Source organism: Pagrus major, chromosome 16 (genome assembly GCF_040436345.1).
Source record: "Pagrus major chromosome 16, Pma_NU_1.0".
NCBI lineage: Eukaryota > Metazoa > Chordata > Actinopteri > Spariformes > Sparidae > Pagrus > Pagrus major.
Genome location: NC_133230.1, coordinates 15,965,701 through 15,988,718, shown reverse-complemented (window position 1 = coordinate 15,988,718; position 23,018 = coordinate 15,965,701). Strand labels below are relative to the sequence as shown.

The 23,018-nt window shown below is 44.0% G+C and overlaps 1 protein-coding gene across 2 annotated transcripts; it reads left to right on the top strand.

Annotated features, from left to right (window-relative positions):
• The first annotated feature begins 5,621 nt into the window (after positions 1-5,621).
• On the top strand, positions 5,622-20,188 carry efna1a (ephrin-A1a). 2 transcript variants are annotated; one of them, XM_073483694.1, is made up of 5 exons: positions 5,622-5,904; positions 16,592-16,887; positions 18,104-18,169; positions 18,278-18,379; positions 18,509-20,188. In XM_073483694.1, the coding sequence occupies exons 1-5, from the start codon at positions 5,807-5,809 to the stop codon at positions 18,628-18,630; spliced, it is 684 nt and encodes a 227-aa protein (XP_073339795.1). In that variant the 5' UTR covers positions 5,622-5,806; the 3' UTR covers positions 18,631-20,188. The 2 variants fall into 2 exon arrangements, with proteins under 2 accessions (XP_073339795.1, XP_073339794.1); XM_073483693.1 differs by having other exon boundaries at positions 18,506-20,188.
• The last annotated feature ends 2,830 nt before the right edge of the window (positions 20,189-23,018 follow it).

The following is a 23,018-nucleotide window of genomic DNA, read 5'->3' as shown; positions in this document are numbered from 1 at the left end:
CTCGCTCTCGTATCCTGCCTTCCCATCTTTGTGTTTGTATGCTACGCCTCATCTGAACATCTTATTACATCGTGTGCCTCTCCTCTCTCTCCCTCTGTCCCTGTTTGTTTCCTGTCTATTTCTATCTTTCTCACTCTCTTGTCGGCCCCCTCTTCTTCATTTGGCGCCCGTCCCTCCTTCCTTCCTCCTTCTTCTCCTCCGCGTTGACTTTCGCCTCAAATACATTTATGTTTACACCGTCATTTCAAACCTCCTCGTTAGTAAACTTCCTGTAGATTTCTGTCTCGCATGTAGAATTTTTGTTGTCGCTCTGCTTGAAACTCTAAGGGATGGACGACTCCCTCCTAACCAAAATGACTCTGCATTTCCCCAGAGATGGCACAGCGTTGCTCATTTGTTTGTCAGTGAGTCACCTGCAATACCTCAAACACCACTTACTTGATTTTGACAGTCTAAAGGAAATGATGCATCGCACCGCTCAAATTTCAATTTGCCCAAGGGATGGAGCCATAATTACAGGCTAGAATAGGTAACATGTTGGCTAATTACTGGCCCAAAGGTTCCCCCTGCATCATTTATCAGTGAAAACATGTTTATTGTCGCCTTATGCTATATCCCCCATCTTTTTCCTTTTGCATATTGTCCTTCTTAAATACGTCTTTTTTAAGCTCTTCACTCTCATCCCGCACGCCTCCTCACTTTTGCTTTCATTCTTGGTCTTACACTCTCGTTATCTAACACTGTGTTTGCATTTCTCCTCAATCCTCCTCCTCCTCATCCGCCTCCTTCTCAGCTGCTCTTTGTCTCTCAGTTTGGCTTGTACGGTGGGTATGCAGGCGCACAGATTTGTGTGTCTGTGTGTGTGGGTGCGTCTGAGTTTGTGTGTGCTTCCCTGAATGTCTAAGCACGGCGACTGCAAGACTATCACCAAGGCCAATCACCGAGATGTGATCTTAATAGTGTTACCTGACCCTCAATCTCTCAGCTGACACACTGATCATTGGATACACATAATCAACCACCTCTTTGTTTACCTCCGATTAATTAACCACGGCTAATTAAGAGCTGGCACTTACCACTTCATCTCCTCGCTGCAGCGATAGGGTTACTCACTGATTACCTTTGTTTTGCTTTAAAATTGCTCCACCTAATCATTAACTTTGCTTTGGCCTCAGGAAAAAGTCAGAGGAAAATCAACATTTGTGCCAGAGCAGGCAAAAACAAGACCAAGAACAAACTTGTTATGCACAGGCAAACTACTGAGAGAAGGATGGTTATCAATCTGTACACAGTCTATTTCATAAGCAGTAAACCTGTGCAATGCTAATTACAGGAAACACTTCACTTCCATTGTTTGCAAAGAAAGAGCTCATTGGTTCGGGAACAGCTCCTGCAGGGGAGCGGCATTGACTAACAATGGAGGACACAGACCAGGGAGGCCAATGAAACGAGACACACACTGGACCGAGCACCACGGTTCACACCAGCACAGTTCACTTATGTAAATAGACGGTGGGGTGTTGTTTGTGGATGGAAACACGATGACAGTCTGTCATTAAACCGCTCATTTGTATTCACGGCGGAGGGGCTCAACACCTCTCCTTTCAATGGACACATAAGAAAGTGGCAACAGGCTCCAGAGAGGACGGGAAGGAAACATATCTGTTATAACATGCTCAGGTCATGGAGCTGCACTGGAAGAGCGCACACACCAGGTGTGCTAGCTTGAACAAATTAAAAAAAGTAAAAATCATGCTGCAGGTAATGGAACGAGTCCCAAAACACAGAAAAAAGTCAGCAATTTTGCACTTTTGGTTCCCTCGTCCAGAAGTCAGTGGGTTTTTTGGTTAAATGCTTTGATTAATGTCTGTGGTAAACACAAGATTTAAGTGGCAATGTGTAAAAATTAACAATAATTAGCAACAGAATGTGAATAAATAGCAGTTTTGACATGATGATGTCTGTTTTGCTTTGCAGAGAGCTACTAAAGTTAGCATGCTAACTAGTCTGATTTACCAGATGTAGACTGTTGGTATAAAGCCTGTCATTGGGAACCTTTCCCCCCACGCTATCCGCATGTACTGTTTTCAAAACCCACATCACCACTTGGAACAACAACAACAACCTCCAAGCTAGCAACCTACACGCTACACTAACCTGTTCACAAACGCCGCAAGTGTAGACAAGCTAGCAGCTGTTAGCTTTTCTTTTGCCAATTTAATGCCTCACCTCCTCATGTGCAAAACAAATTTACACACTCCCACCTTCCTGGCCCCATTTACTTTTTGTGAAGGCAACCAGGGTGATGCTAGCTTCCATGTTAGCTTACAGAAATGCGTCATCCCTGCAGCTCTCTGTAAGAACATGGCATTGTAGGTTGTTCCCGTGCAAAGTAGATTTTTTAAGATGTATTCATCATCAGTTTTAGAGGACAGAAATCCTGCATGTTTTGATTTGTTTTCAGGATCACAGAAAGTGCAGTGCTATGACATCATCTAATTACTCTGGTGGAAATGGTTGAAAAAAACAAATTATGGACAGTCAAGTTCCCATGCCTACATGAAACGCTTCTCCCTATCATTTTCCTATATCTTATTTTCATGCCGCAGAACAGGCTCAGTGCAAATTCTGTTAGGATTTGAGGTGAATAGGGTTGTGTTTATGTGTGTGCGTGCGCCCGTGTTTGTGTCTATGCGGATCTGCAAGCCCGTGCGTGTGTGTGTTTGTGCGTCTGTCTGTCTGTTTGCTGTAAAAAAGAAACACATATCGGGGCTGAGCTGCAGTTTTGTTCCACTTCATCTTTCTATTTACTCATTCAGTATTTCAGGACGGTATGAAATTAGAGGTCTACTCATTTGGCTCGTGATAGAGTTTTGACATAAATGTCTGCGGCGTGGTGAAAGCTTTTTCCGCAACAATTTTCGATTGCAATGCAAATGACAATTATGTTGGCAGTCCCTCTCACCCTCTTATCTTCCCACCGAGCCAGAATAAACAATTGGACTCAAAAATTGATCCACCGGGATGAGCGCTCTTCATGAATACAAAACACATTATTCCGAACGACCTGCTTGACACTGGATAGCACACAATTACTATGTATATGTGCCTTTCTGCATTTTCACTCTGGGATCTGGAATGGCGTGTCAGTTCGGACAGCGTTTTTAAAATGCAGATTGCGTGAAGTGTGAATACTCAACATAGAATATATTGTCTGAGGACTCCTCTTGAGTCTGGATCTTTTTTGCTGCAGAGAGTAAATAATAAAAATAAAGGGTTTATGTAAACTGCTTGACAAAATAGTGTGGGCGTCTCATAGAAGTGATTATTCAATGATGAGGACAGCACAGCACAGAGTCAGACCTGGGAAAGAGAAGCTGCAAATTGATATTAGTAGTTACTTTAATCTGCTTAGAGCAACAGATGAGTGGGATGTTAGCGCACTGTGACAATTAAACTGTCAGTTAAACTTTTGATTTGCAATCAAGAGTGTACCTGACAGTTTAATTAGCTTGTGAAGATGTCAGCCTTACTGTGACAGGCAACCTTCTCCAATTTCATGTGCTGTCTCATGTGTCGATGAGATGAGTTTAAGACCAACAACAAAAACCTTAAAGGCTCCTCATGTATGGTTTCTGTGGAACAAGATACCTTTCACATTAAGTGTTACAGTCTGGTTACATCAGGAGTATATCCCGCACTCCATCAGCCAAATCCCTGCAGAGCGGATCTGATCACAACCCTGAATCATATCACTGTCCTGGAAAGGAGTCATTCCTCCAAACTCCGTGCAATCGGCTGTTTGAATTCATAGTCCTGAATGTATTTTTTACTTACTTTTCGTTTTTGTTGTTTGCTGTACCTTTGAAAGCTGTTATGCCACTAAGCAGGCACAGCAGATAAAGTGCCATGTCAAGCAGAAGCAGGCTTGAAAACCCCCTCTGGCTGTACGGCTCACTTGGCTGAACAAGCAGCTCGCGGTCCAGATTATCCATGTCAATGGAAGAGAAAATGAGAATCGGGATTTGCAATGTATCTGACAGCGTGCGGTCATATGCTTCCATTTGAAGGTACAAAAATATTTGACTATCTAGATTTTTCTTTTCAAAAGGCTCAAAGACTCATCGTATTTAAAGTTAACGTGAATCTTAACGTGTCAAGTCAACGCCCTTAGAATAAATATGAGATTCAAACAAGCGATAGCGGCCAACTAATGCCTGTCCTTATACAAAGTAGCCATGGAAACCCTGTAAGATAAAAAAAAATATCAACTTCAGTTCAAGAAATCACTGTGCAAACACACCAAATGTTGCCCAACACCACTCACGGGTGGTGCACCTCAATCACAGATAAGGCTCAGAGGGAAAACTTTATAGCTTGAACACACTCAACACTGGACAAACTAACTGCAATGCAGCAGCTTTGCAGCAAATACAATTAAATGATGTGTCGCAGCTTGTTATGCTCAGATTTCTTTTACAGCGTGTCAAAGTGCTGCTCACAGGCTGTATTTGGTGGTGTTTTTGTATTAGATATATGTACATATATATGCTGTATATTGTGAGGTGGACATGTTTTTGTCTCTCTTGGAGCCCGATAGAGAAGGAATTCATACTGCATGCGGCAGGAAACATGTACAAGCAAGAAACATTAAAGATGTGTTGTGTGAATAAATTATGAATATTTGTATTATCTACCTGCTAGATAATAAAGGTCTTGACTTTACCAGTGTTTTTATCAGTGTTGTGAAAAGTACTCAAAAGTCATGCTGGAGTAAAAGTTTTAATCTGATTGCTGATAAAATAAATTAAGTAGTTACTAATTACCTTGCAGATTACATTTATTTTATTGTCAATCAGATTTTAAAAATAAATAAATAAATAAAAATATAGTTGACAGACAGACAATCCCATCTTATACAGTCTACACATACTGTACGTGTAAATATATGTAAAACTTACTCTTACTTTTGATACTTTAGTACATTTATTATCAGATACTTAAGACTTTTATTCGAGTACTATTCATATGGGTGAATTTTTACTTTTACTAAAGTTATATTATATAACATCTTAATTTTAACTCAAGTATGAATTTGGGGTACTTTTTACAAAATTGTGGAGTATTGGAAATACCTAAGTGAAGCACAAGTAACTCAAAATGTACTTAGTTACTTTCCATCACTGGCTGTACTCTTAAAGCATGATCTGCTTACTCTTCAAGGGAAAAAGGATCGAAAACTACAGACCACCTAGTATCCATTCTTTATCCTTTTAATATTTGTAACTTTAAAAACACCTTCAAGCCTGTGAAGTCACTGTGAACAAAGAAGATTCAAAGAAGATTCATAAATTCCAGCATGTTGTTGTTTAATCCGGTCATGCTGTACATCTGTACATGCCGGAGTTGTAATACAACAAGTAAACACACAGCAGAAACCTGCGGAGCTCGCGTCAGTCGGACAGCCCTCTGATTGGTCTCCTCCTGGACAGGGGGCGGGGCTCGCGGCTGTGGGCGTTTTCACAAAAGCAGCCACCACGCAGCTGAGGCTCCCATTCACTACGGATTTGTCGAGTTGACTTGATCTCTGTGATTTTATTTTTTTTTTACCTAAACGAATCGTCTCGCTTTTTTTTCTGTTCTTCTTCTCCGCCGCATGCAAAGTGTTTTTTCTTTAAAGCGTGTCTCTACATACCCTGGACGAGCTCTTGACTGTAAACTTCTTGTGTTTTTTAGTATTTTTTTTTTTTTTGCACAACCTACCTGAGTTGTGTTTCCTGTGTGCACGCCTCCACTCCTCTCCACCATGGATTTGGTTTGGATTGTGGGCTGCGTTGTGAGCGTGTGCGCCTGGTTTGCTTCAGCGGAGCGACACAGCGTCTACTGGAACAGCACCAACCCAAAGTAAATATCTGCTTCTTTTCATTCATCTGTTTAACTCAGGTCCTCTTAAACCTCAGTGTTTGACATGTTACATATTAATGAACTTTTAGCCTAATTATCAGCTCGGATGAGATCATTATGTTCCAGTGGAGGAGTTGGGGATCATGCATATTCAAGGCTCTTGTTGTGATGAATTTGTGGTGGAAGCGACTCGCTGCTGTTGTCATGATAATAATGCAAAGACAGTTGGGAGTCTCTCTCTCTCTCTCCCTCCCCCTCCCTCCTCCCTCCTCCCTCCTTTTCTGGGCTCGAAACCTGTTATTATGGTGCTGTTTACCTGTAATACTTTGTCCAACCTGTTCAGATTTAATCCATTTCGCAATCTGTGTTTGCCTGGATTAGTTACATCAGGTTATGCCATCTATTTATCTTTGTGAGCTGACAGGGAGCTCTTTAAGCAGATCCTACTTTTTGAGGGAGGAAAGATGCTTTTAAAGTGGGTTTCGTGGACAGAGAAATGCAAGGATGTGGTTGATTTCTGAATATAGATCTCACTTCTACATTTTCCTGAGCTTATTTAATTGCAGGAAAGCAGCGATAATTCAGCAGCTTAGATCTAAGTTTAATCACACTGTTAAAAGTCAGCGAATCTGTGTCATCTTGTGTCTCCATGAGCTGAAATCCTATTGGATTTCTCCTATTCCTTGGCAAAGACTGTATTTTTGTGTTGTTTTAAAGGTTTGACTCACACAACCCCAATGTGTTGAAATATCTGTTGCAATATCTCCCATCTGACAGAGTCCTAACCTTTTGTGTGGAGTGGGAGGTTGCTGTATCTCCTAAATCAAGAGATATCGCATGGGGGTTTAGGTGGCTGTCAGGGAGACATAGGGGTGTTCATATTTCAGCCAGTAAGACGAGTAATAATGGTGTATGACAGAGACAGAGGAGGTAACTTGAGGCCTGCCCAGTAGGTCACGCTGTGGGAGAGAGATGGATTGCTCAGGGAGGGAGAAACCGGAGCTCAAATTGTCGGGGTTAGGGGGCCGCTCGGAGTAAGTGGGGGTCAATTAGAATTATGGTTGATGATGGCCGGGGACGAAATGACTCCGGAGTACGAGGGGGTTAAGTTTACATACCACAAACCAACTTCTACATGCACCCACACATAAAGATACACATTCAGGGCGGGCAAGCACAAACACAGACTCCTGGCAGACAGTCACTCTATCACAAACCAGGACACTCAATCACACCTACTGACGCCGTGTAAATCAATCAAGGTTGGACTCAACACATGTCTTATCTTGGTCGAAAAACACCCAGATATTCAAATACTCCCCCTCCAGCTCGCACCCATCCAAAGTTCCCCTCCTGTGGTTGAAAGCTGCTGTTCTCAGAAAGGCTGTAATTACAGCGACAAAGCCTTTCACTGAAAATCAGAATGAAGTCCCAGATGGAAAGGCGTTTCGTTGTGTGGAGCGACAGTGATCACTCCTGTATGTATACTGGTAATCCGTCCTCTTGCACTTGCTGTTTTTTTCCCCCGGATGACTGTGCTAAATCTCTCCCTTTGGCTACTCTTAATCCGGAATTCACAGAAAAAGAGTGAGTTTCTGAGATGTTTTCATTTGGCGCTTTTCATCAACATTCCCCTCCGCAATCTGCTCTCCCCTTTGACCCGTTACTCGATACCGAGTGTTGACGTCCATCTTTTTCCCTGAAGAGATGTCTTGTTTTCCTTTTCTTTTTCTTTTTCTTTTTTATTAATTTTGGCTTTCCATCCCATTGGTCTGCAAGCTGATGTTAATCAATTTGATCTGGTACAGGCTCATTTCCCTTTTTTCACTGTGTTTGTCGAAGGATTTAGCAACTCGCTCACATAAATGCACAGCTTCTCTGCTCACCACTAATTTGTGCATGAGCCTGCCTCGGGCCCTGCTGACTCCCAAGGTCGTATCAGCCTGCACTCTAACAACTACTTTGTTTCAGCCTGAGTGAATCCATTCCTGACGGTGTGTTTCATTGCTTTCCGACCTTTTACTTGTTGGTATGTTTGTAAGGTTTGTGTCCGGGCAGCGGCTTAATCACCAGCAGCGGTTGATTCCCAGAAAAGAGGCTCACCAGTGTTGCCCAGTCAGCTTGGGTCCCCGGCATGCCAGCATGTGTACGTGTCTTCTGTGAAGGGAGTGTCCATGCAGAAGACTGTGTGTGTGTGATTCGAGTGACTCACATGCTCTCATACACATTAACCCAGGCGTCCACACACACATGAACACACATGTGCCACACGTTTGTGATTGATGTTAACATCGTCCCAGGAGCCCTCTGGACTGAGGCAACAATCTCCTCATTCACTGCTTCTTCCTCCCTTCGCCCTTTTTTTCCCTGCTGACAGAGCATGAGTAGACCACCACCTCCACCACCCACCCACCCACACCACCACCTCCTCCTCCTCCAACCTCCACTGCTTTGTACCTGTCTCCCCCTCTCTCCCGCACCTCCCTCCCTCTCCCTCTTCTTGGCCAGGTTCCCTCTTCAACTTGGTTCTGTGGTCTCCAGCTCTGTGAGTTAACTGTTTCATGGCCACATCTGTTTGATGTTTATTTTAACATCATCATCGTCGTCGCCTTTTTTCCCCCTGTTATGATCACACATTTTTGAGCTAATCTGCTCAATCTCTTGTAGTATTTGCTTTGCCATGTCTTTCTTAATGAGCTCTTTGATTTGACGCAGAAGTGCGCTCGCCGTTGCTTCAAGGGGCACTGTGTAGTTTTGGAGAAGAAATTCAAACTCAGAACTTTAATGTCTGCAATATTAATGAGGAGTAAACCGGACTCAGAGATATTTCAAGCTGATCTCAGAGGAAAATAAGGCTTCGAGAACACTGTTCGAATCTAGAAAGGTGGCAGGGTCCGCCAAATATGAACAGTATTACAGTTTGTGTTGTCATGAAAACGAAGATAAATAGATAGATTTCTCTTCTGGTTAAAATGTCTTCCCCAAAACTACGCAGTGCACCTTTTAATTGGATCTTCTTTCTGCGCCATGTTGGAGTTATTTAAGGTATGTTTCACCCACATGAAGCAGTTTTGAGCCATTTATCCATTCAATATGGGTGTTTTGTGATGCTTCCCATACAAATTGGGGGAATAGTCTTCACGGTGAGCCACAGAAAGAGAATAGTAACTGGTGTGACCGATTGGGGGTCAGAGTTCGCTATGTGATGAAGTGGCACGGCCTCTATCAATCTGTCAGTCATTCTGTCACGGCGGTGGTCCCTGAATACTGGCTGCCACTCAGGCCGGCCCCTCTTCACATGGCCGTGGCTCTGCCTCTGGGAAAGTCTCATTCTTCCCCCCTTTCCGTCTTTTTCGGTCCCCTTCGCTCCTTCACCGGCTTTTATCTCAACTTTACAAGCTGTCCCTTTTCAGTCTATTATTTCCTCAAATCCAACTCTGGCTCTTGGGAGAAGGGGGGGAAGGAGGGAAGCATGCTAAGAGGTGTGGAATTTTTTTATCGTTCTTGGCACCCATGGCGATCCGTCACAAGGCACTTTGCCCTTTCCTTCACGCTTTTTTTTCCCTTCCTTCTTCTACTTCCCTATGAAAAGCCACTCTAGCAGTCTTCCCAGCAAACCTGTTCCTTTCTTACCAACCTCTTCATGTATGCTTCTCCCCTCTTGAGTGTCTTTGCTGAAGCAGTGGAAGCGGTAGAGCCAGTTTGAGGACTCAAACCGTGAAGGAACAGGGTTTAAAAGAAGAAAAAACAAAAGGCACCCTTGTAGGAGTAGGTTAACGTGTCTGTTTGCCTTCTGTGCAGATGAAAAAGATAAGATTCGGCCGTGATTAGGTGGACACAAATGATAAGGGATTTCTGCGATTTCCAAGTAATCTGAACCGAAGCTACTTTCCTCGAAAAACATCCAGGTTTCCCACTTCACTTCCTAATCCAGACTTCGCTCTAAACCCCCATCCATCTTTCTCTCACATCGTCTCTCCCCTCCCCCCATTAATCTGGCCTTGTAATCTGTCTCCTGAATTCAATCTGGGGGGAAAATACTCTGAGAGATTGTCAAACGGATGGTAATCGCCTCTCATAGGCTCAATGATCATTGTGTGTTGACGCCTATCTTTACAGTCCCTAATCGTCTGTAAGACTTTACCTCAGTGACCATACTGGATGAGAGTTTTTTTATTTTTTGTTTTTTTCCTTAAGCTGATTTTCTTCCTGTTCAATATTCCCACTAGCGGTGTCAGAGACAGGAGGGCTTGTTTTATTGACTGCACCAGATAGAGAATCAGGCCAAAGGTTTTAACTTCCCGCAGGCGTACTGTCAGCGTTACCAAAGTCTGCACGCTGTCTGCTCTGTGTTCCCCTGTGAAGTGCTGCACTTCCTGGCTACGTCTTTTCCCGGGAAAACAGCGTATCCTGTCTGCACAATAAACAATACAGTTCTCACACACCAACACACGCAAGACTGTGATAGTCTGTACTCGGGAGCTGATTGAATTTCCCAGCGACAAAACTCAGAGAATAAGTAGATTAGCGGTGATTAATAGCGATTAATTGTTTGTATGAGGGATGCGCTAAACTGTTGAGCCTTCAGGATGATTTGGGATCCGCCTCCCCGCCGGCCAGACTGTCAATTCTTCTGTCTCTATCTGGGGTCCTCCTCTGATCAGTGGTCAACCCTGCCAGAGTTTCTCCTCCCCCTCTTTGCCCATCCTTGTGCCTCTTCCTTATCTTCTCGGCAGACTTCCCCTGCTCCCTCCAGCCCTGATCCTCATTTCTCTGCTGCTTTACAACTCTTCAATCCCACACAGCAATCAGAGAAGAAGAAAAGCTGCATAAGTACACAGATTTACCATGAGTAGAGCCTGTACTCTCTTTCTTTCTCAGGAGACATACTGAGTATGTGTGTGTGTGTGTCAACAGTGTCTGGATGAGGAAGAATTATCCAGCAAGAGTCAGATATTATCTCTGAAAATGAACCATTGTGTTTGCTTTGTTGTGTAAATACGAGCCATTGTGTAACTTTTGTTTTTCCCTGGGTTTAGTGTGCAAACATGTCCCCACAGTAATTACTGCCACCCCCTAGAGGTCAGTTGTGTTATTACTCTCAGGCATCTGTAAGCAAGAACCACCACTGCTGCTTTTTTTTAAGAATCTAATTAAAGGGGCACTGTGTGGTTTTGGAGAAGAAATTCAAACTCTGGATTTTAATGATGTAATAATACAAACTGAGAAATATGTATATTTTCCATAAGTGAATAAACAAGCTGTTCTCAGGGGAAAAGATTGTCCCCAGAACACTGTTTGAAGCTAGAAAGTTTATTAAGGCATAAAAAAATGAAGATCATTCTCTTGTGATTAAAATGTCTTCCCAAATTCATTAAGCCACGAGCTCAGATGTGGTTGCAGGAAAAAGGAGGAAAAAACGACTGCGTGAAAGTTTCACCTCGTGGAAATCAATCCAGCAAAATCGATTTTCTTGTACAGATATTTGCCTCCTGAGAAATGTTATGTCAGCATTGACCTTTCTCTTCTGGCCCTTTTTACAAGATACAAATGGCTCAGGGGGCAGCGTGAGACAGTTGGAAAGAGCATATGTATTCATCTAAGCCTCCTTAGCGCGGTGGAATCGGCCAATTATTTCTCCGCTGGACTCGGAGCTTAGTGGCTTTGCTGGGTGGCAAAGGGAGCTCGGATGGTTCAGCCAAGAACGCCGGCAGAATGACCAATGATCCGCACAGACAAAGGTTGAATGACAGCAAGAGAAAGCTGATTGAGATGGATGACAAAAAGTCACACGGTGCAAAGACTGCGAGCTGGAATATTATGGGGAAGAAAAAAAAAGAGCGGGGCCGTGTTTGTTTCTGCGCCGCATTGTGCGTGGGTATGCAAACCGGTGGGTGAGAAAGTTGCATATTTGGAATACCACCAGGACAGGTTGTGATTGGTTCAGCAAGTCTGGGGTGGGGGAGGGACAGAGTTGACATGAGGATCTGGTTTGCTTATTGAGTGATGAAAGACGGACAGGGAGTGGGAGGGGACGGCAGACATTGATGGATGAAGAGACAGATAGAAGAGTTAAAAGTTAAACAGTCAAGATTGAAGGCGCACTGTGCAGTTTGGGGGAAGAAACTTTAATCAGAAGAGACTGATCTTCATTGACTGATTTTTTTTTTTTTTTAATTTCCTGAACAAACTACATAAAACAAACTCTTTGTTTTCATGATTAGATAAACAAACTGACCTTAAAGGACAACATGATTTCATACTGTTTTACTTTGTTTATATTTGGCGGACCCTGCCACCTTTCTAGCTTCGAACAGTGTTCTGGACCTAATTTCCCTCTGAGAACAGCTTGTTTTTTCAGTGGTGGAAAAGATAAATATCTTCCGAGTTTGTATTATTACCTCATTAGTGTTGTAAAAATAAAAATTCTGAGTTTTTAATTTCTTCTCCAAAACTACAAAGTGCCCCTTTTAACTCTATTCACCTCTCTCTGATGTGTCACCTCCCTGGTGGAGTCGTGTTTAACTTTCACAGATATGACTTGAAAGAAATGGCTCCCTTGTGTCCAGTGTCTTTCATTACTCTGTTAACACCTCTCACTTTTCCCTCTGGACACACACACACACACACACACACACACAGTAGCATAGTCTGTGTGTCTCTTTTTGAACTCCAAAAACGCCAGTGTAAAGGAGTAATACCCCTAACAATAGAGCTGGGGAAAAAAAGCTCCACCCTGCCCATCTCACCCCATACTCTGCCCCCAGCCTTCAGCCCCTGCTCTGGGCCTCGCTGTCCACTCTAAGCCCCTGTATTAAGCAGGGTCTGGTGCTGATGAATGGACCACAGCTCAGCCTGTGCTCCACCCAATAATCCAGGCTTGGACGAGCCGATTAGGTGGTCCCCGCATTCCGGTTCACTCATCTGTGACGTTGGCCAGTCACCTTTTGGGGTTTCATAATGGCCTGCGTAAAACCCGGGAGGAAAATAATCATGTTTATGTGGTTAGGGCGACGGCAAGGGCCTCTAAGGGACAGCAGGTTAAGTAGACGAGAGCTCCTGTTTTAAGGTGGCGTGGTCGTAAATGTGTCCTGTGATGGCCTTTATGGCGCTTCCCATCATAGCTCCAGTATATTGCTGACTGTTTGTGTATAAAGTTCTCCGGTGCTGACTTGGCGATAGTCCGACCTTTGATCCACATCGCGGCCCCGCGGCCCCAGAGGTCCAGCATTCCACAGGGCGATAGAGTGCCGAGATGAGAGGGTGATGGATGGATGAAAGGAGGGGGTAGAGGTGGAGAAGAAAGCAAAATGCTGGCCACAGAGATTAAAGAAGAGAGATTAGACTCCTGCTCCTGAAGAGGCTCCAATAAATCAGGAATTCCTTCTTGGGAGAGGAGGAAGAGTGGCCAGTAACAGTCTACAGTGAGCTCACATACACACATCTGACCATAGACACTCCTTTACTGCTATCAGTGTTCATTATCCGCTTTTTTTTATCACGACTGAAACACACTCCCAGATTCCTCAGAGCTCTACAGACACAAACACACACATACTCAGACACAAACAATCGCACATTTAAATGTCTCCGGCTGAGAAGTCGCACACAATCCTCGCTGCACATCCGCCACAGCTCCACAAATCATCCTTAAGTAGAGAATACAACGACTTCTCCTCCGACGCTGCTCCTTCTGCTGAAGCTCCGAGCGTCACTGTGATTAAAAGAGAGAATCCTGAGATAAACAATGGAGATAAATCAAGACAGCCTATTGACAGAGAGGGGGGAGACAGTCTGGGAGAGGAAAACTAACAAGAGACACACACCAGGGAAACAGAAAAGGAGGAGGATTTTGTCTGCTAAAGTGAAGGTGGCATGATTTGACTTTGTTAGCTAAACCTTTTCACACACGGGCCTAAGCTCTCTTTGAAGTGCGTTACTCCGATCAGTTAATTAAGCTGATGATGTGGAACGTTTCAATGCCGAGGCGTTAGAGGGGAACAAAAGGCAGCAGGATAATTAAAACTATTTGCCATTAATAAAAGGGGCTAGCCAGCCTCCCCGGGTGCTTATTCAGCCACCGTTCTCTCTGCTAAGTGAGGTATTCCATCAGTGCAATGAATAGAGACACTGTATGGAACAGTGGCATTGATAAAGCAACTGTAGCACTCGCACAGATACTCTGAGAGAAACTTCAAAAGCCATTTCCAACTCAAGCCCTTTGACCCCCCCCCCTGCCCACGCCTATTCATGCCCTCTGTCTCCCCCCTAACTCTCAGCCCTAAAGGGGCTGGGAAGTGGGGAGCAGAAGGGCATAATTACCCCCCTCCAGGGCGACTTTAATACCCTTTTTTGTGCTTTAATTGCACCCCCCTTCGACCCCCTTTTGATGAACACATTGGGAACATACCACAACCAGTTTGTAATGGGTGCTGGGAGTGAAGGAGGGAGTGTGTTTGTGTGTGTGTTTCAGTGTTTGCAGGGGGATGATAACTCTGTCAGGCAAAAGCAGACAACACTGTTTGTTCAATAGTGTTATCGATTCGACTGGAATTGAAAGTGGCAGGGGGAAAAAACACTTTAGCGCCAATCTGGTAAACAGAGCGTGGCAGGCAAACTGCAGATAAGCACTAAGCTGTCTGGACCGTGGCAAAATGATAATTATTGCTCTCCCCGCCCCGAAAAGTTCGCTGGAGAACAATATTATCAGCACAGTTAGATGGAAGTTTCATCAGTACACTAAAAAGGTGCTTGTTTTCTATGGGCCCCGGGTTGTTGTTGTAATGGTTGCCGGCTAATCTGGTCATCAGTATTGAGGGAGTGCAGTCAGGCGGAGAGTGCGTAAAGGCAAGGGGGGAGGGAACAGGAGTCAGGGTCCGGTGTTTTGGAGCCACAGCGTCTGTACTTCTACCAGGGGGTACCAGAGAGACCCCCGGCCACAAACAACAACACCATCTAACGAGCGACGGGGGCCTGCGCCTGTGCACTTTGATCGTCAGTCACACATATGGACCTTGTCACACGAACACAAACCCGCCCAAATGCTGCTTGTTACATTTAGGGGGTTTTATGAGAAAACGACAGAATTCTCAAGAAAAATCTATTCCGGTGGTGAGGTTTATTTCCATGCCAAAGGTGTCCGGTTAGCACCCTGTAGGCTTTCAAGAAGTCGTAACTCTTTGAGATCTGTAGGTCTGATTTAAAAAGCGGTCATACACTGGCTGGCTGCCTCTTTTTTTTTGAGCTGTTGAAAGCCTGATGAACCATCCATGTATTCATTGCAAAAGCAACAAAACCCTATATTAGACACACATTCTCCTCGTGTGTTGTGAAAATATTTAAGTCTGTCAAATTTCAGCCATTCTCAGTGAACCCATGGTGATCTAAACAGTAGGAGACGGTAAACTGATAGGCATCGCTCGGGAGCTAAGCACCAAGGGGAGGAGGAGGAGGTGTGGGTGGATGTGTGGGTTGCTGGGTGCAAACAGTAGGTAGCTACTGCTTCAGCCTGTTGATAGATGGGAATTACTGGGAAGTGTGTGTGAGTTTGTGTGCGCCGCTAGCGGCTAACGGCCAGCGACCGCTCCGGGCCGGTGATAGATGGCTTTGACTGAGAAGAGAGCATTAGCTGTGAGCCGCCCCTGGAGCAGTCACTCAGTCAGGGGGAAGGGGACAAAGCTGAAATACCTTTAGCGACAATTCCCTGGAGATAAACTCATAATATCTCTGAAAGAAAGTCCCAGAGGGGGGGAGGAATCATGGACAGTTGAGATAAGGCCAATTTAAACTGCCTCAGAGTCTGCTGAATTGTTATTTGAAGTCTGTGTAGTAATTGATTTGTGTTTGTAGGCAGGCTCGGATGCCTGAAAGTTTTCGTTGACCCAGTTCCAAGAGGACTGAGAGGACGTTTAGTTTACTTAAAGACCATCGTAAAGAGGGTGGAGAGGGCGGAGGAGTGAAGGGAGGGATGGAGGGGAGGCAGACAGTCTGACTGTCTCTCTGTATTTGTAATGAGAGGGAGTGTGGTGGGAGACGGTTACAGACCGTCACCAGACCCATGTTGTATGCGTCTGTCTGTCTCTCCGACCCTAATGAATGGGTTAAAACATATATGACCTCTATTTTTATCCTCGTCACTATCTTGAGTAAACGCAGGTGTTTTTCTGCATCTGTTGAGGTGAATTTGTCATCACTGAGTCCCTCGTCTCCATCTGCGGGAGTTTGTGTGTGTGTAGCAGCCCTGCAGATGTCGATTCTCATCTCCCGTCTTGACGGGCTAACTGAGTGCTAATGTTTCTCTCTAAACATCATTCAACTCCAGGGGGACGAGGGATCAATGTTCACTCAACTTGCAACACAGCGGCATGCAGCAGCAGCAACACTCGCTCCACGTTCATCCATATTTATTCGCATGTCCTCTGCAGATCATTCTTTCCCTTATTGCGCTTTCTCTCTTCATTCCGCTCCAACACACACACGTATATATCCTCTCCGTCTCCTTCTCTATGTCCTGATCCCAGGCCTTCCAGTACTTTCCTCTGATTTCCCTGTTGTACACTGGCGTGTAGCCGATCAATATATAATCACAGGTTTTGAGGCCTATATTTATTACCGCTCCGATGCTATAACCATGGTTATCAGTCTCCTGCCACTTGCATAACCGTCCTCTTCTCCCTCCTTCCCGCAGGTTTCTATGGGACGACTACGCCGTGGAGGTGAAGCTCAATGACTACCTGGACATCGTCTGCCCCCATTACCCTCAGGGTGAGGTGCCACTGCTGGACGCCGAGCGATATGTGCTTTACATGGTGGAGCGTGAGGACTACGAATCCTGCAAGCCCCAATCATACGACCAGATGCGCTGGGAGTGCGGCCATCCGTTTGCTCCTCACGCCCCTGAGAAATTCTCGGAAAAGTTCCAGCGTTTTACTCCGTTCACTCTGGGAAAGGAGTTCCGCCAAGGAGAGAGCTACTATTATATCTGTAAGTCTCACCATAGCTGTCTCTCACATTTGTCACTGTGTTTGCCAGACAGTTTTATATTTCAGTGTCTTCGCTGAGAGTTTAGTGGCTCTGTGAGGCTGTGATTAGACACAGCAGAGCTAAATGCTATTGTCAGCTTTAGGGTTGTAGTATCATCCCAATAAATTATGTCAATATCTGTCCTCGCGATTAAAGAAAATGCTCATTGGAAGATAATTCATACCAATTTATAAAAAACTGTGCAGTGTAAATAGTTTTCCTAAGCCGCGATCAAAAACGACTTGAAAAAGTCTGTTCTGGCGCAAAACAGCGTGGGGCTGTTTGCGCTGACAGCCATCATTTGTAATCTATGGAAAAGGTTGTGCAACTATTTTTTTTACGATTAGTTGAAGATGTGTCAACTTCTAAAAAACTTCTAAAAAACATGATGCGCAACACAAGAGAGAAGCGCACGCCAGGCACACCGCACGCAGCGTAGGAAACCAATTCTCAATGTGATTGGCCACTAACTCCTGCGAAGCTGCTCTGTACATAGATTTCTAAAGTTTATATAGCAACTTCTCATAAACACGTGTCAGTTTCAGGCTTTAATTAACACCTTCTGGTTTGTCCTGCTCGTTTCCGGCTTAAGCCCAAACTTAGTTAAGCATTCAACAAATGTATTACAATTCATCGTAAGTGAACTCTGCGTGTGCTAGAAGAAAAGTCTGTGGTTAAAGTCATTAGGTGTTTGAAATATCATAGTAACTCTCGGACTGGCATGAGAGTTTAGTCTGAGGGAGCCTCTGCTCCAGCATGGCTGAAAATCTCTACCTTCATAATAAAGTGAGGCTAGTGTTGAGTTGTGATATGCTGGAGGTTTGTGGCCACCTCTCTGAAGCTTGACATGGACATTGACTGGGGTGTTGGCTTCCCCTTGCCAAGTTTATGCAATACTTACCCTGCTAGAACGTAACCACAAAGAGCAAGCAGTGTTGTCACCCTGACCACGGCTGTAATTAGATAAACGGCAGGACAAGACACACTTCGCCTGGTCACAGATGGTGTCCTAAAGCTTTGTCCCTGTGTCTGTCTGTGTGTGTGTGTCTGTTGCCAAGGGTTTGTGTGTGTGGGTGTGTATGAGCGCATGCATGAAGGTGAATTAAGGGGCCAGTGGAGGATAAGTGCATTAGTTGGGATGTTAACGCCCCTGTTTTTTCTTCCCTCTCTCCTGCAGCCAAACCTTTACACCACCATGGACAGGAGTGCCTCAGGCTCAGGGTGGACGTCGTAGCTGCCGATGGTGAGTTTAACTGCCCTCCTGGCTGTGAGGAGACTAGCACTATGACCTCTCATAGTCATGTTAGACTACACACAGAGTAATTGATGGTGTTTTTCCCTGTTCTTTCAGGCTCTCAAGAGGCCAGAGTGGCTAAAGGAGGCACAGGTGGGACTGGAGTTGGAGCTGGAGGTGGGGGTGGGGTTCACAACCCGTCCAACAGACTGCCTGCAGGTATGTTGACCAGCCCTGTGTCCTTTCTAATTATCCCTGACCTCAAAACAATCCAGCTACCTTCAGGATTACGTCGGGGTGTAAATATGCGGTACTAATGTGTCTTCTTTATCTCTCATCTTCAAGCAGATGACCCAGTGGTAGTCCTGCCAGATGTCCAGAGCGTACGGACAAACTCTGCACCAGCAGCAACATCCCTCGCAATCCTCTCATTGCTAGTCCCGTTTTCATTACTGCTATTGTTGCACTGAGAGGACATGAAAGGACTGCTGTTGGCAGATATTATTTTCAGGGACTACAATGAAGACAGTCCGTGGGGATGAAACCACTGACTCAAAAAGACAGTTTTCCATGCCCAGTGCTGGCCACAGGGAAAGACTTTTGAAGCTTGTAAAGTACAGATGGACTCACTTGCACAACATGTGCTGAGCAACTCTGAGCATTTGAGACAAAGCATGCGTGCTTTGTCTTATTTTTCAAAAGGTGACAGTATTTTTTTTTTTTTTTCTTTCTTGGAAAGACCCAGCTCGCCTTGATTTGTATTTTTAGGGCTCTCTCTCCATAAAAAAACACGAACCTCTTTGGATGATAAGCCTCGAAGAAAATATGAAGACGACGAAAAAGGAACCTAAAGTGGCCGAAGAACAATCAAGAGCAAAGACACCAACTCTTTTTTGAATTATATAGTAATCTCTTACCTTTCGAGCCAAAGATCAGTCATCTCTCCAACTTGTACACTATTCCACCCTTGAGTATTGTGTACTATTTGTTGTGTTGTTATTGTAATGGTATTGAGTGGCATTGATGTCCCGAGTGATTACTTTCTCTAAATGTAGCATTTACAGACACACGGGGCTGTTCTCATGATTCCTTTGCAAACTCGACCATGTGCTTATATACTGTAGCACTAACACTGCACAGTACCGACACACCAACATACACTCCACAACAGTGTCACGCAGACAAACACACTGATGTCGGATGACATACAGTAACACATGGTAGAACCCTTCATTGAACTGTGTTACGTGTACTTTCTGTGAAGATAATTTATGACATTTGCAGCTGAGAAGTTTTACTGTATATACCGTGCGCTCACGAAAAAAAAGAAATGTTTACCGTTGGCAAAGGGGAGAGCTTGTTCTCGCTCTCCTCGTAGAGGTAGTACTCGTGTGAAAGGGAAAATTGTGTGAGAGTAAGAAAAATGTGCGCATGCAAGGGGAGTGTTTGATTTGCAAGAGTGATGAGACGAAATGTTTTTTCTGCCAAAAGCGAACACTGAGATGTTGTGTGCACAGCAGAGAGGCTGGACTTCTCTGTTTGTTGGTTAAGCTGTCTGACATGAAGAGCTGGTATCAGATCTTTGTTACTGCAGGACCCCCAACCCTGCATATCATGGTGCTTTCCTTCATGTTTTCAAGCTCAGTTGAAAATAAAAACAAAAAAAAACTTCTAAACACAAAGTGACTTTCGGAATAATTATCCCAGTTTTGGATCATTTTTTTTAAATATTAAAGTCATCGGTTCACAACAGACAAGACACGGCATCAAACCGAGTTGCCAAGCGCATCTTCACCTGACGGGCTGGCTTGATCAACAAAGCACAACAGTGTATGACTACCATTGAAGTCAGTCTTTTTTTTAATCTGAATTCTTGTTACCTGATTTTGTACATGTGTAAGTAAGAGAAGTGTATAATATGTATATATATAAATATACATAGAAGATTATATAAAGACCTGTTTGATAAATATGCTAAATGTGAAAATTTCATGTGAAATAAAAAACGATATTTTTGGAAAACCAGAACAGCTTTCTTGTGATTAATTTTAGCTCAGAGAGGCAATGTTGGCCTGCCTGTTAGACTGAAATATCTCAACTGCTACTGAATGGGTTGGCACAAAATCTTATACAGATATTCCTGGTTACAAGAGGATTGATACCAATTAGAGATGCTTCGATCGACCGGCCAGGGACCGGACTCGGACGGTTTTAGGCATGACCAGCAATGACTTCCACAGTAAGAGTCCTGGATACAGTATATGGGGGGCCTTAAATTTACTTTGACCTTTTCACTAACAGGCTACTGATTAAAATGGCTTACAACATGTTAGATAAAGTGGGATTTACCGCCTCATTTCCAGTTATTTGTACAAAAAAGCTCTGTGAGAGGAGGTCCCGTAACCTGGTGCAGTTTTGTAAGAGTTAGGTCTTTTTTATGCCCTTTTTTAAATTATGAACATATAAATGTTAGTGTTTGCTGTCAATTGGCCAAGATCGGAATCGTCAGGTCAGATATAGGCAACCAAGAGCGACGGGGAAGGTCTCATTTTTCATGTCACGTTACAGTCCACTCCCATATGGCCAATAGAAATGGGATTAGTACATGTAAATTGCTACAAATGTTTAAGAAAGGACCAACAAATCCAGTCCCCCCGTATCATCCCACTTTCTCCCATTCTAACTGTGAGTTTGATGCTAAAAAGCTTTCAGGAAACCCAGCCCCATTTCTCCTTTTGATTAGACCGGCCAGATCTCCACAGAAGGAGCCAATAGCGCAGATAATGACTCACACACACTAATGTGACAGGAGTTCAATAGAATCAAGGCCAATTTGGCCAGGGATGGGAAAATAGCTACAATAGAGAGATAAAGGAAAAGGAGGGGAGAGCTGTGTCTATTATTACCATTAAGGCTGCCTTTTGGCCTGAAGATTGAATACACAGGTGTGATCCTTCGACTGTCTTTATCTCCACCTTCTGGCAAGCCTCCACAACCCCCCCTCCCAACATAAACACACACACACCTCCTCCCTTCAACCATATTTTATTCGTCTGCGAGTTGCATGACAAGCCATTGTTCTCATCTCTCCTTCTCTTGTCTCTCCCTCTTCCCAGGGGAGCTTTACGGCCGTGACAGTAAAAACAGCTGTAGCACCAAAAACTGGTGCCACAGCCTCACAACTCCCTAATGTTTTCAAAGGGACGGCTGTAAATTAAGGCTGGCAGACAGGCCCCTTAACCGCTCCGACCCCTAGAAGAGGCTCCAATGAGTAGTAGCTCGTCAAGACAAGACAATTCTTTTTATTTACTCGCTCGTTCGGCGTACCAGCTTGAGTAAATGTGAAGGGCAAGTGTGAAATCTTTAACGGTGTGGTAAATGTTAAGGGCAGTCAGGAGATAACCAGAACTAACACAGAGGAAAATACGAACAGCCTGTTTTTACGTAAGATCTTAAAGCCTAAATTCACAGATGAGTCATAGTACAAGCAGTAGTGAGGACTAATCTGTGAATACTGAGAAAATCTGATCAATATAGATACATCAATATAGACAGATATATTTAACCGTAGCCCACCACAGCTCTTAAATTAAGCCTTTTTTTAGCCATGCTAGCAGGCTGTATGGATGGCAGTGTCTGTCAGTCTGTCTGTTGCTCACTCAGTCAATCTCAACAACTACTGGATGTCATTTTCCCAGAGGATGAATCCTTCTGACTTTAGTGATCTCCCGACTTTTCCTCCTGTGTCACTGTGAGGTTACATTTGTGGCTTTGAGGGGAATTTTTTCGCTTGGATTGCCCTTAAATTTTGCTTCACATATATCTCATATTCCCGTCAGAAAAATTGCATCCCTCATCTACAAATACATGGCTCCTGTCTTTGTTTTCTCATAGTCCCTCTCTCTATTGTTGTGTTTTGGCATATTGCATTTGATGAAAAATGTTGGATAAACATGTTTAGACAAAGTTGCCAAAATAAATGTTTACCTGTGGTTCTTTGTATACATGGTGATTTGTTGACGCAACTCGAGTAAACTAAGAAGGCATGATAGTGGATTAGAAACAGAAAAATGATGGTAACAAATGCACATTGTTATTGAATGAGTTTAAAATCCTGTGATACCAATTAGAAAACATGCTGTTTGGCACAGATTATCTGGTAATGTGAGGGCTTTACAGATCCAGTCTCAAGCCTCACAGACTCATTGGGGCCACCTTGATAATATCAAACATGTTTGGTATTTAAAATTTGGATGATTACATCGGTACTTTCCAAGCTGAAACACAAACAATCAATGTGAGAGTCATCCCTGAGCCGACTGTGCTGCCAAGCAACAGAAAACATTCTAGCCCTTGAGGCTAATGTTAGCTCGCCTCCAGTTCTCACTGAAGAATAGAGAAGCTGCGTTGACCGCGTCTCCCCATTCATCCTGACTCGTTAAACCTTCTGCTTTTGTTTATTTCTCAAGTCGTTGCACCACGCTAACCTCCATTTTGTTTATGTCTGCTCCCCAATGAGGATCACGTGTGAGCCCAGTTTCAGTCTGCATAGCTGTGAAGCCAGAGCGCTGAAGCTACGCCTCGCTGTTTATTCAAAATGTGTAATATTGAATGTGTCATGACTCCAAATTGCACCATTTGACACTGCACTTCCGTGAATCCTTAGTAACAAACCTGCCAAACGTGAAGTAGATCAAATGAACAGATCTCCAGATATGCAAGTCACAGACAGACAAACGGACAGAGATTCCTTACTTTATAGTGAGATTAATGCAGGTACAGATAAATAACATTAGCAGAGTAAATGTGTTGAATGTAAATTGATTTCGCCCAGATATTCAGTAAATATAAATTACTT

Bases quoted from the DNA above. Each gene is read 5' to 3' on its own strand.
- efna1a (XM_073483693.1), top strand. From the start codon at position 5,807: ATGGATTTGGTTTGGATTGTGGGCTGCGTTGTGAGCGTGTGCGCCTGG. The intron at 16,888-18,103 runs GTAAGTCTCACC...TCTCTCCTGCAG, and splicing joins AGAGAGCTACTATTATATCT to CCAAACCTTTACACCACCAT. The intron at 18,380-18,505 runs GTATGTTGACCA...CTCATCTTCAAG, and splicing joins GTCCAACAGACTGCCTGCAG to CAGATGACCCAGTGGTAGTC.